Raw genomic sequence first — 17000 nt, forward strand, 5'->3', positions numbered from 1 at the left:
GTTCTAAGAGGATGAGACAGGAAACTGCAGGGCCTTGTGGCCTGGTGTGGAAGTCATATGATGGTCAAATCAAGTCAGAGGGTAAAGGCCAGCCTAAGTTCAACAGCTCCACCTCTTAAGGGGAGGAGCCGCAAAGACTCTTGGGCCATATTTATCATAGGCCTCCGAGACAGAAAAGAATGAACTGGGACCATAAGAAGCTAGGGATTAAAGAGTCTCATCTGTCACCAGAAAACATATGGATTTAAAGTGGCCAAATCTTTTAACTTTTCAGAAGCTGGAAATCTAGATTTTAAAAAATCTATTAATAGCCTATTTTTTAGAGCAGTTTTAAGCTTATAAAAAAATTGCTGAAAATAACTTAGAATTTTCATATAACTCTCCCCTTTCCCTAAGTTTCCTCTATTATTAACACCTTTCATTACTGTGGTACATTTATAGCTACTGATGAGACAATTTTGATACATTATTATTACCATTATTAACTACCAACTAAAGTCCACAGCTTACATTAGGATCCACTCTTTCTGTTCTATGGGTTTTATGAGTTCTGAAAAGGCATAATGTCTTATATCTACTTTTGGAGTATCGTATAGTAAAGTATCACTGTCCTTCCTGCCCTCTCATCTTTTTACTGATTTTGTAGTTTTCTGTTTTCCAAAATGTCATGTGGTTGGTATCATACCATACTATAGTCTTTTCAGAGTGGCTTTATGTGTTTATGGTTCATCCATGTCTTTTCATGACTTGATAGCTCATTTCCTCTCAACATCAAATAATATTCCATTATTTGGATGTATCATAGTTTGGTGATCCATTCACCTGCTGAAGAATGACTCGGTTGCTTCCAACTTGGCAATTATGAATAAAGCTGCTATTTATATTTGTGGGCAGGATTTTGTTGTGAATGTAAGTTTTCAACTTATCTGAGTAAATATCGAGGAGTGTGGTCACTTGATCGTGTTGTGTGATAAGTCTATGTTTAGTTTTATAAGAAGCAATCAGCTTGCCTTTTATAGTGGCTTTCTCAGTTTGCATTCCCACCAGCAATGCATGAGACTTCTGTTGCTCCTTATCCTCATCAGCATTTGATGTCAGTGATTTGGAGGCTAGCCGTTCTAATAGGTGTGGAATGATATATCCTTGCTTTAATATTGAGCATACTGGTCCTTTATCAGATATGCATTTTGCAAATGTTTTCTTCTAGTATGTGGCTTGGCTTTTCATTTTCTTAATAATGTCTTTTGCAGAGCAGAAGCTTTTAGCCTAAATGAAGTCCAACTTACCAATTTTTTCTTTCATGGATTATGCTTTTGGTGCAATATTGAAACAGTCACTGCCAAACCCAAAGACACCTAGTTTTTCTCCTATGTTGTGTTCTAGAATTTTATAGTTTTGCATTTTACACTTAGGTATATGATCCATTTTGAGTTAATTTTTGTGAAGCTTGTAAGGTCTATATCTAAATTCATTTGTGTGTGTGTGTGTGTGTGTGTGTCTAGTGGTTCCAGCCAGTATGAAATCTGGATTTTTTTGTGAAGTGACCTGATCTTAAAGGTTGGTTCAATTTTTTTTTTTTTTGGTGGTCATGCTGAGATGACAACTAAGTTCCCCTTCCTCCAATACACATTTCCGTAGAATATTTTTCTCCATCCTGGATCACCTCTGCCTCCCTCATCCCCTTACCTGAAATGCTCTTCCATCCATTCGTATCATCTTACCTAGTGCCCGCCTCACATTTCGTCTGCTCCACCTTTCCCAACACTAGACTGGCTTGTGTACCTAACAAATACCCAATTAAGAGTTGTTGAACTCTATATGCACTTCTGAGCTCTAAGTTGCATTTAGCACTGTCGTTTACCACTGTCTCTCCTCCTCAACCAGAGTATAAACTTCTGGGGAGGCCCAAAATTCTCTCCTTCTCCTTTACCACAGGAAGCTCAGCAGAGGTCTGAGCACAAATTTGGTCAGTGATCTCCACCGACCATTTTAGACAAGCTAAAGTGCTCTTTCATCTTTAGGAGAGATGGCTGAGGACCTTCCAAAGACAGGATCCCCAAAGTCTTGCCCTAGCAAGGCTGAAATGGTAGCATCTCTGATTCTGATGCCAGCTTTAGCATTATGTCCACACAAACAAGGGGCACTCATCCCCTTGGAGAATTAGGAAAGATTTACCAATGAGACAGCAAAATATGGCCTCCGAAGTACCAAAGATGCCGAGTCACAAATGTGTTTCTTTCATTATGATTGTTATGTGGTCAGAAGGATGATCCCAGTCATTATGAAAACAATGAAAAACAAATGAATGAAATAAAAAAAACGGACAGTTTTCTGGTGACTGGTTCCCCACCTTATGCCTAATTTATATTCAACGTAGTGGAAATCCCCCACCCCTTGATTTGGTCTTGTGTCCTCATCTGCATCATTAAGTGTTCCCCATTCAAGGAGTTTGGTGCACTTCAAAGTGAGCAAGGATGGAAAGAATGAAAGGGTTCAGTGCTGAGACCCAAGTAGCCTGGACTGGTTGTGACAGAGCCCAAGCACCACAGCAGAAGGTGCTTCAGACTTTTCAGAATTCACAGCCTCAGGGAAAAGCTGCGGCTTGCATTTGCCAGGGTAACCTCGAGTCTGTCTGTGTATGGTCCATCCAGGCCAATCCCAGGCAGAAAAAAACAGGCAGGCACAAACTGGGTGACAACCTCTCCTGGCTCTGGGTTTCAGAAATGGGTGGTGAACCAGCTGCAGTGTGGAGCCACTGACATGGCCCTCATCAGGGCTCAGGCAAACCCCAGTGTCAGCACTGCTTCTACCTCAAGAGCAGCAGCCTTCCCGGAGCTCAGGATTCCCAGGTATCACTTAGCTATTCCCTTGAATGGAAGACAACAGCCCAGCAAGAAACATACCCACATTCCAGCCTCCCATCCTCCACCAAACAATGAGACTGTTCTTGGCCTCATATTCCCTTCCCTGGGAAAGCCCCCAAACCTATAGCAGGTAGGCATGTGTCCCGTGGATGGCATGAAGCAGGTAAAGTGATAGCTAGTGTTTTACATAATACAAATCTAGCTTACTTAAAGTATGACTTTTGTACATTTCATAGCATATGACAAATAATTGGGTTCTCAAAAAAATCACATCTAGACATCAAAAAATAAAAAGTCACAAGCCCCCTCATCCATGACCTGTTTAAAAGACATAACCCCCCATTTCCATGTAACTCCTGAAGCAGCCTCTTTGGACACACTATACTCAACAAAGCCTCAGGGGTTCCCAGACACCAGCTGCTGAAAACAGAACTTAAAGACCACTAGTTGGTGCTGCTGGTGAAAATCAGGGAGTGTTGAGCAACTGTGCTCATGATGAGCAACAAATAACTTCAGCAACTGCAAGGTACAGAGGCTTAAACAAAATGGAAGAAAAGGAACCAGAATCTCCTTAAAGTCTAGGAAAGCAGTGTTAGGAGTCCCTGAGGGAGCCATCCATCAATGGAGGGAGGCTCCACTGGCTGTGGAGAACCAGAAGGGACTCACTGCCCACAAGCTGAACAAGTTACATTATTTTGAACATTTGAGGATACTTCTTGGTAAACAAACACATCATCTACCTCATAACAGGTTAAGTAATTAAACTTCTTGAATATCAAGGTAGGATTTAAAGCTGTCAACAATTAAAAAGAGACCTGATTTTCTCAATGTACAGTTTCATCTTACACTGTGACTGCATTTTCTAAGTACCTCTTACCCATTTTAGAGTCATTTTTCATTCCAACCCTTAGTATCCCTTAGTCTCTTCTAAGGAAAAAAAATGTTAGACCCATTTTGCGGGTCTGTAAATATGTTAGTGAGATAGAATGGCGGGGTGCAATCATGCAACCACAGCAAGGAGAAGGGTAGGAAAAGGTTCTAACATGCTGGTGTCTCACCAAGAGAAACGACTGCCCTGAAGGCAATTTGTGGCTGAACCTCAAACTATTTTCACCAGAGAAAGGCAAAGTCAACTCTGCTCTTCCTGAGTTTCATACAACTGTGGCCGGAGGGTCCAGTTGTTCTGGTCATGGCTTCACATTCTTTCTGCAAAGGCTCTAGTGGATAAGATTTATGGGGTGGTCTGAAGAAGCAAGCTAAGTAATGTGGGATGCAACCACAAAAGAGAACTTTCTGGCCCAAGCAGAGTAGATCTAGTTTCCGTGGAGGATTGGACAACCAGCTTCAAAATTGCCTGTCTCAGCTGTGGGTGCTCAATGCCCAAGAATGAAGCAACAGAGGTTCTTCTCTTTTAGAGCATCTACTCTGTGATCATGGTCATGCTAAGGTTTCAGGAGCTAAAGACTCAAAGGGCTCCTGGAGCTATTCTCTCTAGCAGTGGAGACAGATAGCACTGAACATACTCAACAAAGTTGGGGAGAAGGGGGAAACTGTGACAACACAAATGAGTGAAACAAATGTAGCTACTGATCTACTGAGCTACTACAGTGCCTGGATGTTTGAAAAACTAAAAGAAATAGTTTTTCATGCCCCAGCAGCCAGCACAGGCAAGGAGCCATCACCAAAGCCATCTCAGCAGGATGGTAGGTCAAACGTCACCAAAGCCAAGAAGCAGTATGTTCCCCTTCGAGATGATGATGCTTAAAAAATGTGAAATAAACTTATTAGCCAAGCTTCCAAGTTGAGAGAGAAGGTTTACATTGGGCTCATGGGACAATACTCAGTCAGGCCGGGCCAGAGAGCACATTCTGGGTAGAATGGCTGACAAGACCCCCCTGTGGCCGGCAGCCGGACATCATACTTACAGTGAGTTGGGCCGGGTGGGTTTGAGCACATCCAGGTCTGGGTCACTGGAGTTCATGTTGGGCTGTAAGCTGCTGCTGGAATTGAGGATGCTGTTCGCATTTGAAGAGACGACAGATTCCAAACTGGAGTTGATGAGGCTGTTTCTTTGTTCCTCTGGGGGGACAAAAACCCACAAACCCATATTAATATTATTCCATTTGATTCCATTGGGATAGTCTGTTCCTACCTATCCAAAAGTTTATAAATAATGAGGTTACATGGCGCTCTCTGGTGCTGATGAAACTAGGAAAAGGACATAGGGAAGAATTACAGGACAAATAAGAATCACAAGTGGGAGGACTTCCCCGTGGACCCTGTGGTTGGGAAATTGCCTGCCAATGTAGGGAACATGGGTTTGATCCCTAGTCTAGGACAATTCTACATGCTGAGGGACAGCTGGGCCTGGGTGCCACAACTACTGAGCCCACATGCTGCAGCCACTGAAGCCAGTATGCCTAGAGCCCATGTTTTGCAACAAGAGAAGCCACCACAATGAGAAGCCTGCACACCATAACTAGAAAGCAGCCCTGGATCGCTGCAACTAGAGAAAGCCCACAGACAGCAACAAAGACCCAGACAAAGACCCAGCACAGCCAGAAATAAATAAATAAATGATTTTTTTTTTAAAGTAAGAATTACAAGTGGGAATTACAAGGAAGAACCTGAGAGTAACAGGTGATGTGAAACTTTAGAGCAAAACTCATTCCTCCACTTGACAGGACATATCTTCTCTTTCACATGACCAGCCTTTTCCTGAGTGGCTCAACCACCACACCATAAGTTGTGTCTTCTTTGGACTGGCAGATGGTCAGAACAGAGAGAACCTTCAAAGTCCCCTTGCAGTCAATCATATCCTTTTGGCTTCTGTGACATTCACCCTTTATTCTAAAACTCCTGCCCCTAAAACTGTCTTACTTGCCTAAGCCATTCCTACCTCTGACCCTATGGTACCACACCATAAAATATTTACTCTTTGACCATCTACTTCCTTATGGCTCTGTAACCTAACCCCCTGATCATTCCCCAACCAGACCCTTCTGGGTTGCCTCTAACTCCAAGTATTTGATGCTGAGCTTCCATTGAAAGTTTTTTGACCAATAGATCTGTAAGGACTACAGAGTAGTCTACATATACAAATCTGAGTCTATGTTCCAAGCAGTCATATTAGTGTTTGAAGAATATTACCAAGTCAGAGGGGAGAAACCCTGAGTTCCCTCCAAGACCACACTCCTGACTGGGTATGTAGAGTCAGGCAATATTCCTTGGCTCTCTGTTTCTTGGTTAATGCAGCTATACAATGGGGAGCCTGAGAAATGCCTTGCACAGTTTGGGGAGCTGTCATGAGGATCAAGTGGGATCACACGCAAGAATGCATTTTGTAAACTTCAGAACATTGCTCAAAGAAAAGAACTTTCTGTTTCTTCCCATCTTTAAAAACGTGGAACCATGTGCTGAAGAAAACATTTTGGGTGATTTAGACAAATGGCATGGGCACTACTGTAGGAGCAGAGCATCAGAGACATAGACTATCTTTCTTGTTCCACATTCCTTACAGATACATCATATTGGAATCAACTGATGTTTTGGGCAATCAATTCATGTATCAAGAAATATCATATCTGGGTTAATCCTCACTGGATCTTTCTGAAATGAGCCAGAGGTATACCATATCCCTAAGAAGAAAGACTAGGCTCACTTCCATGGTAGTTCAGAGTCAACATTTGAACTCAGGTCTCTTTAGGCAAAATAGGGAGGGAATGTTATGATAAAAAATGCTCTTCCTTTGCATTTCCTTGCTCTTCCTATATATACTTCCTTTATATACTTTATATTCCTATATATATATACTTTATATATATATATATAATGCTCTTCCTTTATATACTCATGTATATAAAAATAAACTTATGAAATGATGCTAGAGTAATATTCACATTAGGTACACAAATGCAAAAACATACAAACACACACATACACATCATGGCAAATTCTCAAGGCCATATTGAAGCCTCTCAGAATTCTGAGTCAAAAAAACTCATGAAGCTTATGGGATATCCTTGAACTCTAATCAGATTTTGAAAAAAATAGATTATTAAGTTGATTCCTGAGGTTTAGAACAGTTCATATTTCAAAAGCTTGAGTTCCAAAGAGAAACAACAAAGAAAGAGAAATCAAGAGTTACATCGAGCCAAGATGTGGGAGGACTACTAGGGCCTGCAAATGGGAGCTTGCTACCAGGAAGGAAAACAACTCCAAAATTACATAATTAGGGGATCATTGAGAGAATGGATATGCCATTTATCAGTATGAATCAGTTCATAAGTAAGTAAAATTTTCCTTTGCACAAAATCCTCGCATCAAGACTCCTGAAACAGTATGAGGAGCCCAAGACTACCTCCACTCCATGGGGAGTAAGGATGACACTTCTTTGGGGCTCAAAGGATGTGTGTTCTGCTTCATGAGAGGAGAGATGAAGAGTTTTATTAACTCTAGTTTGAGGCTAAGTATGTAGGACATAATTATCTGAATTCATAGGAAAGAGAAGAGAATAACTATAGCTCATATTTCTCTGTGATTATATTTACTTGTCCATGAGAGGGGTATAATTCAATGAATTAAAATAATGCCTTGCTAAAAGAATATTAGCTTTTCTAAAATATTATCAGGACCTTTTTTTCCTATCTTACTATTCATTAGAAAACAGAGTATCTGAAATGAAACATTTTAAAATTTTCACTTATTCAAGAAATATTTATTGAGCTCCTCCTGAGTACCGAACCTAGGCCCCAGACAGCAGACCCTGACACTAACTCATTCGTATTTTAATCAGATGAATATTAGAGTACTGACTGGTTCATATGTCTACCTTTCTCAGTAGACTTCGGCACAGGACAGACAACATTTTGAAATCACAACTGAAAAAAGTCACAGAAAAATGCTTTGCTTTATAAAATATTTTATCAGAATCCTAATGCTCATAAAAAAGATTTGTTTGTAAAAAATGGATTTAGGTAAAAGTTTTAAGAACCTAGCTCCCACTACAGTATTACAGACTGGGTCTCTCTCATGAGCTAACAAGGAAGGCTACAGCATGTGGAACAATGATAATTTTGGTTTTTGAAAATTTTTTTATTTTTTAAAAATTTTATTTTGGGGTATAGCTGATTTATAACATTGTTAGTTTCACGTGTATGACAAAGTGATTCAGTTATACATATATCTATTCTTTTTTTCAGATTCTTTTCCCATATAGGTTATTACAGAGTACTGAGTAGAGCTCCCTGTACTATATAGTAGGTCTTGGTTGATCTATTTTACGGATAGTACTGTGTGTTAATCCCAAACTCCCATAAACCCATAAGAGAACGGGGGTATGGATAGATAACGAGGACTCAACCTTCCTTGGACTAGCAGTTAATAGAATAAAACAGGTGGCTACACCCTAACTGAGCTTGAGGAGGGTTTCATTTACCGGAGGACATAGGATTCTTTCTTAAAACAATAAATTCTTTTTGAGATTATATTTTGACTTATATTCAGGTATCTAGGACCTGTCACATGCAGTGGACCTATAACAAAACAACAACAAAAGCAAAAAATCAGGGAGAGAAATTCTTTGTCCAAGAAGAAAATGCCAAAAACTTAATCATAATACTTCACAGTTTTGCAGCCAAGATAGACAAATATGCATCCCAAGAGGGAGACTCTTTACCAACATCCCCCATGGGTGACGTGATATGGAGACCTGAAAAACCTGGCACTCTCTGATTACAGGAACACTACAATTTTCTTTGACAGGAGACCTCACATAATAAGACTGAGAGCTTCTAAGAGGACAGACGTCTAAGCTGAAATGCTGACAATCCTTTCTGAGGATGAGTAGGAAGGCGATTATTGCAGAGACTGAGTGGGGAGTAAAATCAACAGCAAATTAAATGTTTGGTGGTTAAGGAAACTATACAACAACAAATTCTAATTTGTAGCTTCAATGAATTAAGAAAAAAAAAAGAGCAAATGATTCAGTAATGTCACTCAAAACAGGAGGACGTCTGTCAAGTGGGCAAATGGACATTTGCTTCTGACAGAAAAACATGAGAACAAGCAGTCTAAAAGATTAAAAAAAAAAAAAAAATTAACCAGATCATTCAAATACCAGAGCTGGACTTTTTTGAGTCACTGATGAGTCAAACGAGCTCTGGCATCCACATCAGAAGGTAGAAGAAGGACTGATGGCAATTATATTGCTGAAAAAAAATCACAGGCTAGTGGGCTGAAAAAAGGAAAACAGCAACCAGCTATGAGTCAAATCAACAAGATCAAGTGACCAAAACAGAAAGAATCCCCACAATGCAGGAATTTTCCTGAACTGGTTGAAGGCAGTGAGAACACTTGCTTATTTGTCAACAAGAATCTCTTTTCTTATTACTCACAGGAAAAAAGAGCCCAGAGACAAAGAAATGGTAAAATAAAAGCTCAAACAATTGCAAATGTGCACAGGTAACGTGTTGGATGCTTTCATTAACACGTGTTCCCTGAGGAGCGACAAACTGGATGTGGATCTGTGCCTTAAAAATGCACGCTACTCAAGGGCAGGGCCATGTCTGTCCACACAGACTACATCAAGCAGCCATGACAATGGCCAGTGAGGTGAAGGTTAGTTATACACTCCTGGTGCCCAGGCCATGCACAGTAGAGATTAAGGCTCTACAGTAGTCATGACATAAATAATAAACATCAATAAGGCAACCCTAACTACCAGGCTGTGTTTTGCTAGCACACAGGAGGCAGTTTTGTGTGACTTAATTTTCCAGGTGCTTCATGCAGGGACCACTAATGTCCTTGAAACCAAAGTACTGGTTACAGTGGGCAGTCTCTGTTTTCTGTACAAATCAGGAGCGGAAAAACATGAGTATGCAACCAAATCACTGCAACTAAAAAAAGCAAGCCACAGAATAATTTTGGTGATATTGTATTTCTTTTGGGGGTTGCCATGGAAATTTTGGAGCTAAGCTCCTTCACTTTCCATATTTATCAAGTGACTCCCGCTCGCTCTGATGACAAGCGCACCACATACAAGAGGCAGGGTCTCTGCTGATCACAGAACCCAGAGGCGAGACAAGGAACGCACATGCAGAGCCCGGCCAAATTCTCCTGGCTTGGCAGGCCTGAACACGTCTGGCCCACTGAATACTCAGATCTGAAGGGTAAACAGGAAACAAAGAGCTCTGATAACACTTTAGGGGAGCTTTCCCACCATGCACAACAGTATGTCATCACACAGGCTGGTATTTTAGCTTTCCACGAGGTCTTGGACTAGTTGTCAAAAAGAAGAGGTAAGATGACTGATCTGTAACAGCAGCTCACAACGCCTCACAGAGCCCAAAGGAGGGAACTGTCTCTGCACATGATCAAACAGAGAGAAAAGGGAGTCACCAGATGGAGGTTCTGCAAAGACCCAGGGCGTTACACAAAAAATACTAAGGCAGAAGCAAACGCCCAGAGGCTTTCCTGGGCTATGTTGGAGCTAAAGGTGTACTTTCTCCCACTTGTTAAAGTTTTGCAATGAAGCCTGTAATGTATCATCTTGACAAGATAGGATGATAATAGCAAGGCAGCTTAATGAATTTTGCAATAAAAAATGATGAGTGCGCAGCAATTTTGGAGTTTGCCATCTCTGGGAAACACCCAAGTACACAGGAAGCTTGGAATCACGACTTTCCGAAGCAGTTTTTCTCCCCTGTAGCTTTTGCTCCTGATAAGGGTGGCATGCCAAGCCCCACTAAAATCTGAGCTGGTCTGATTACAAGCTTGCTGACCCAGTCTCAGTCCCTATGATAAAAATAATCTTAGGAAACAGTTTGGGCAACACGTTTGAGCACATGAAAACAGTTTGGACAATGTTTTAAAAAATAATCTTAAAACATAGTTTGGGCAATGTTGTATTAAACAGGGAGGTGACAAGTGAAAAATGTCAATGGTGCTTGGACCACAGACACAGGACATGCGATCACAACTTCTGGCAAGCTGTCTTCAGCAAAACCACCACCGATCTCGGTCCCCTATGGACTGGCTGACATACTCTCCCTGTGGTGCCCACAATAACCCTCTGCTTTGCAAAGGGAAAGAATGCCAGTGAAAATGGGTTTCATGAGAGAATGGGGAAGTCATTGTGGCTGGTCCCAGATCGAAGAGATTCACAGGAATGAGATGCTGAGGTACAACAGGGAAGCCTGCTCCTGAAACATTTCAAAAACCACATTTTAGAAATGCACCTCTAATTAATAGCTGAACAGGGACTTGAATGTTCAGAGTTAACGAGACACTTTGCTGCTCACAACATAGCCTTCTTTCCTCCCTGAGAACTTACTTTTGAGGAGGGACACTCCCTCTAATCTATGGTTCCCCGATAACTGAGAAAGCCCACACACAGACTGCTGATGTATTGCTGACAATGCAGTTTCTTCTTTCCCACTACTTATGGGAAAAGAAGAAACTGATACAGTTACTTATTTTTATACCATAACTCATTGCAAAATGGGTTGAGATAGTAAATGAAATGTAAGATTAGAGTGCTTTTAATAACTTAAAAATTAGTTAATACATAATAAATATGCATTTCTCTCTAGTTTAAAAGTACACAATGGCATACAAATATTCCAGATATATTCTGGTGCATTAAAGTCCAGTTGGTTTTCTATATGTAGAAATAGGTGCTTATATAAATTTTTTTTTCTTTTAACAAAGCAGGATAACATAATGCCTAATGCTGTGATACCTGTTTTGCTCATATAGTGATAATGCCAGAGATGGCAGCCTGGAATATGTTCTTTTTAATTTAATCTTTTTCCTGCCATTAGCTTTCCACGGCATCACTTTCTAAGGGCCACATCAACTATGCAGGTCTCAGTCACAATGGTAACCACATACAATTAAGACCCGAGCCACATTACACCTTACAGTGTGTGTGAGACAATAGGAATTCCTGTGGATACACATGCTGTCTGCCAAAACAAACAGGTGTGTCCAGAGTACCCAGGTTCTGCAGAGGCTACTTGAGAAAAGACACATGCCGCAGGTTCAACAGCTCCGAGAGAGGCATTACGTAAACCTCTGAATGGTCACAGTTATTTTTCAGCAAGGGAGACACACGTGCGAAGTACATGAGCTGAATTCTCAACTTCTCCCTGGGCCTGTCTGGGAGAGGGTCCAGGATGAATTAACTGAACTAAGAGAATTAATCAGAGCTATAATCTCAGCAGATATTTAATAAGATCCGTGTAAAACAAAGCCCAAGAATCCATTCCTAGACCCACCAAGGCTGCACAACCCACCCCTGGCTGCTGATGCATGGCACTCTAGCATTGAACGGGCTCTCTCTGGGCCAGGGCGACTCTGCATTACTTTCACGTATGGGCCTCTCCTTTGGAATCTGCAGGCTCCAGAGAAGGGATATTTTCTTAGTCAAACATAAAGTAGGACTCCTGGCGGTAATCATCATAATCGGAGCTAACATTTATTAGGTGCTTACTATGTTCTAGGCCTGCTGTCAAGTATGTTACATGCGCTGGCTCACTTAATCATGGCAATTACCTGCCAAGGAAGCGATTATTAGTGATCGATTTCACAGATGAGCAAATGGAGGCTCACAAATGAAAAGTAATGAACTCCAGGTTGCAGAGCTGGTAGCAGATAGAGATGGCACTTTTAAAATGGCAGAGGCCTGAGCTCCAGCCATTACCTGATTCAAAATGTACTGGGGAGACCAGGCGTCTGTATTTTCAACAAGCTCCTCACATGATCTTAATGTATACCCAAGATGAAGAACCATACTTCCAAGAAACGTATTTGAGGACCTGGAACAGCTGTACTTTGGAGACACTGTGGCTATGGTTCCAGACCACTGCAATAAAGCCAATATCGCAACAAAGTAAGTCACATGAATATTTTGGTTTCCCAGTGCATATAAAAGTTATGTTCATGCTACACTATTGCCTATTAAGTATATAATAACACTATGTCTAAAACAACAATGTACATACCTTAATTAAAAAAAAACTTTATTGCTAAAAAATGCTAATCATTATCTGACACCATGGGGTGTCACACAGTATCTGTGAAGCACAATAAAGTGAAGTGTAATAAAAAGAGGCATGTCTTTGTAGGTACTAAAAAGCTGGGACAAAATGATAAATGTTACCTTGCAACCTCTTGGAAGAAATCTTAAAAAGTACAAGGCCTGTGTGCCTGGTTCCCTCCAATCCTCTGGCTCTACCTTCTACAGTTGTCTGAAAAAAGTACAGCTGTGTGTCAGTACCGTTCACCTAGACACACCAGTCTAGTCTCTGCTGTATGATGTATCTGCATGGAAACTTGGAGATTAAACAGTAATCTCCTTTGCTACCATTCATCTGGCAGCACAGATGAAAAACCTCCTTTTATCTGCTCTAAGGTGATCACAAACAAGAGTGATTGCCTCAGCCCAGCATATTAAGCGACTGCTGAATGCACACAGCTCACTGCAGAGCTGCTGTGAGATGGGGGGTGGGGGAGGGGGGTGGCCATGGTGTGGCTGCTGCCTGCCACCACACGTAGTGAGGAACCCATTCAAAATGGTCCAAGCTGCCTCTGTGGCAGCGCTGGGCACTGGACAGATAGCTTTTCTTCCTTCTTTAACTCAGTCTAGAAAGGTTTTCACTTCTGTGGCTCGAGAAGTGACAGAGGCACCCTTCTGGAGACAAAATGGGATGGGGAAGGGACATGGCCTGGGTCCAAATTCCTCCTCTGCCATTTACCAGTTAGGTGACTGCTGATCCCCTAGAGCCCCAGTTTACTTGTTTGTAAAATGTGGATAATGAGAACCTACCTCATGGGGTGATGACCAATTATAAGGATGAGATGAAGTAACACTGGGAAAAGGAAAAAACCACCTGGAGAAGACTCCAGTAACTACTCTCAGATTAAAGCAGAGGAGTCTTACAGAGGTGCCCAGACACACAACCAGTCTACCCTCACAGAAGGAAAAACTCCTTCTGGAAAATAAGACATGCATCTGTGAATATCAACAGGTTAGATACTTCCATGACAATCTGAGACCAGAGTGTTGGCACAGATTCACATCTAAGAGAAAAAAACGGGCTCCAACTTCTGCACAGGCTGGGGACACTGCAGTGAGGTGAGGGGAAAACATGTGTCAATGGAAAGCACCTACTCTGAATTTTGGGCTCATCAAGCATTTCAACTGGGGGCTGAAGAAAAGGCTGACCCACAACCACAGGAAATATTAAGCTGCAACTGTGCCAATGAGATTGAGAAAAAACATTACTCAAATAAGAGCAGGCACATCGACATAAGAGAAATGAAGTTCTGGCAATATCATATGAAGTTTGAAGGTACAAGGGAGGGACATGGAGATATTGTGTAGGGGTAGATTTGTGTGTCCTCACAGATGTCATCCCTGTAACAAGAATCTGAAGAAAGGTAAGGTCACATCAAACCCGGAGAGGTGTCACAATGAACCCAAAGTTTTCAACATGAAATTGACAGATGATTGGTAAGTGTCCACAATGATATAAAAACCAACAGGCAACATCTGAACCTGATTCCAGTTGACTGGACAGAAGAATCTTGAGTTAGTGTATGTTAAGAGGAAGGATCTGAGTCAAAAATTTAGAGCAAGATCTGTGGACTACAACTGTGGTACATGTTCCACAGTTGGGACATATGACAATCTAGGGTTTGATGTGGATGAACATTCTTTAGCTTCACAGTTATTATGTTTTAATATTTAATATTTAAAAATCCATGTATTTAACAGGCTGGTTCCAAATAGGGAAAGGAGTATGTCAAGGCTGTATATTGTCAACCTGTTTATTTAACTTATATGCAGAATACATCATGAGAGATGCTGGGCTGGAGGAAGCACAAGCTGGAATCAAGATTCCGGGGAGAATTATCAAACCTCAGATACGCAGATGACACCACCTTTATGGCTGAAAGTGAAGAAGAACTAAAGAGCCTCTTGATGAAAGTGAAAGAGGAGAGTGAAAAAGTTGTCTCAAGCTCAACATTCAGAAGACTAAGATTATGGCATCTGGTTCCATCACTTCATGGCAAATAGTAGAGGGAACAGTGGAAACAGTGAGGAACTTTATTTGGGGGGGCTCCAAAATCACTGCAGATGGTGACTACAGCCATGAAATTAAAAGACACTTACTCCTTGGAAGGAAAGTTATGACCAACTTAGATAGCATATTAAAAAGCAGAGACATTACATATTAATTATTACATTATTATATTATATATATATAATATGTATTACATTACATATTAATATTACATATTAATATAAATATTACATATTAAAAAGTAAGATGCTTGCTCCTTGGAAGAAAAGTTATAACCAACCTAGTCAGCATATTAAAAAGTAGAGACATTACTTTGCCAACAAAGGTCCATCTAGTCAAAGCTATGGTTTTTCCAGTAGTCATGTATGGATGTGAGAGCTGGACCATAAAGAAAGCTGAGCACTGAAGAATGGATGCTTTTGAATTATGTGTTGGAGAAGACTCTTGAGAGTCCCTTCAACAGCAAGGAGATCCAACCAGTCCATCCTAAAAGAAATCAGTCCTGAATAGTCATTGGAAGGACTAATGCTGAAGCTGAAACTCCAATACTTTGGCCACCTGATGTGAAGAACTGACTCATTGGAAAAGACCCCAATGCTGGAAAAGACTGAAGGTGGGAGGAGAAGGGGACGACAGAGGATGAGATGGTTGGATGGCATCACTGACTCAACGGACGTGAGTTAGAGTAAGCTCTGGGAGTTGGTGATACACAGGGAGGCCTGGAGTGCTGCAGTCCATAGGGTCGCAAAGAGTTGGACACGACTGAGTGACTGAACTGAACTGAATGTTTTCATGTATATTAGAGAGTAATACGGTAAGATAACAAAACTGATATTTTAGAAATTTTATTTAATAGGATGAGGCAATGTAAAGAAGTAAGGTTCTTAAAAACTGATTTAAAGAAATGTATCAAACAAACAACAGTGGAAAAATTATACGGTTGTGGCCCAAAGAGTAGATGAAGGATTATGTACATGATGCCAAGTTTGGGAAGTACTGAGCTAGGCATGGATAGAGGCCTTAAACTGAAAGACATCACTGTATGGAAATATAAGTTTTTTTTCACAGATTACCTGCAGAGTCTTCACCAGTACTTTGATCCCAAAGTGTAAACTCAGCGACGTGCTTTGATAAAATCTTCCATCTTTACAGAGTGAAGTAAGCCAGAAAGATAAAGACCAATACAGTATACTAACGCATATATATGGAATTTAGAAAGATGGTAACGATAACCCTATATGCAAAACAGAAAAAGAGACACAGATGTACAGAACAGACTTTTGGACTCTGGGAGAAGGTGAGAGTGGGATGTTTCGAGAGAACAGCATCGAAATAAGTATACTATCAAGGGTGAAACAGATCACCAGCCCAGGTTGGATGCATGAGACAAGTGCTCGGGGCTGGTGCATTGGGAAGACCCAGAGGGATCGGGTGGAGAGGGAGGTGGGAGCAGGGATCGGGAAGGGGAACACATGTAAATCCATGGCTGATTCATGTCAATGTATGGCAAAAACCACTACAATATTGTAAAGTAATTAGCCTCCAACTAATAAAAATAAGTGGAAAAAAAAATCTTCCATCTTTGTTCATAGATCAGACAAAGGGGAGGGTTTGGTGTGTGGCAATAGTACCCTGTCACCTGCTCATGTGACAGTGGTGAGCAGCTGCACTGCAACCTAGGAGGAGTGAGTGCTGGCAGGACCTTTCAGCTCTTGGCCAGTCTTCCTCACCCGCTTCTCCTACAGTGCTTTCCAGGCCAGCCTGAGTATTATTCTAATTTCTCGGGGAACTGGGGGTTCCAAAGCAAACTCTAAAAAGTATATTATACATACACCCCTATATACTTTTCAATGACAATGTTTCTCCCAAGGAAAGGAGGAAAGCTGAGCACCCTGCAAGTATCCTCACACACGAGCATGCAGCCCTGTTTCCAAGGAGGGTTTCCTTCTGCTCCCAGGGAAGATTACTGCTTCACTGTCTTCCTGTCTCGCATCCTCCTGTCCACCTGTGTTCAGACAGGGACAGCTTGATCTGCAGCTTAGGCACG

General features: G+C 41.3%; 1 protein-coding gene across 6 annotated transcripts in view; it reads right to left on the reverse strand.

Moving 5' to 3' along the window:
• Positions 1 to 17000, reverse strand: part of ARHGAP26 (Rho GTPase activating protein 26) — a 466314-nt gene that overhangs the window by 80411 nt on the left and 368903 nt on the right. For all 6 annotated transcript variants that reach the window (XM_043465131.1, XM_043465127.1, XM_043465128.1 and 3 more), the window contains exon 20: positions 4790 to 4943. In XM_043465131.1, the coding sequence (XP_043321066.1) occupies positions 4790 to 4943 (154 nt within the window). The remainder of the gene's footprint in view (positions 1 to 4789; positions 4944 to 17000) is intronic.

This window comes from Cervus canadensis, chromosome 4 (genome assembly GCF_019320065.1).
Source record: "Cervus canadensis isolate Bull #8, Minnesota chromosome 4, ASM1932006v1, whole genome shotgun sequence".
NCBI classification, from domain to species: domain Eukaryota; kingdom Metazoa; phylum Chordata; class Mammalia; order Artiodactyla; family Cervidae; genus Cervus; species Cervus canadensis.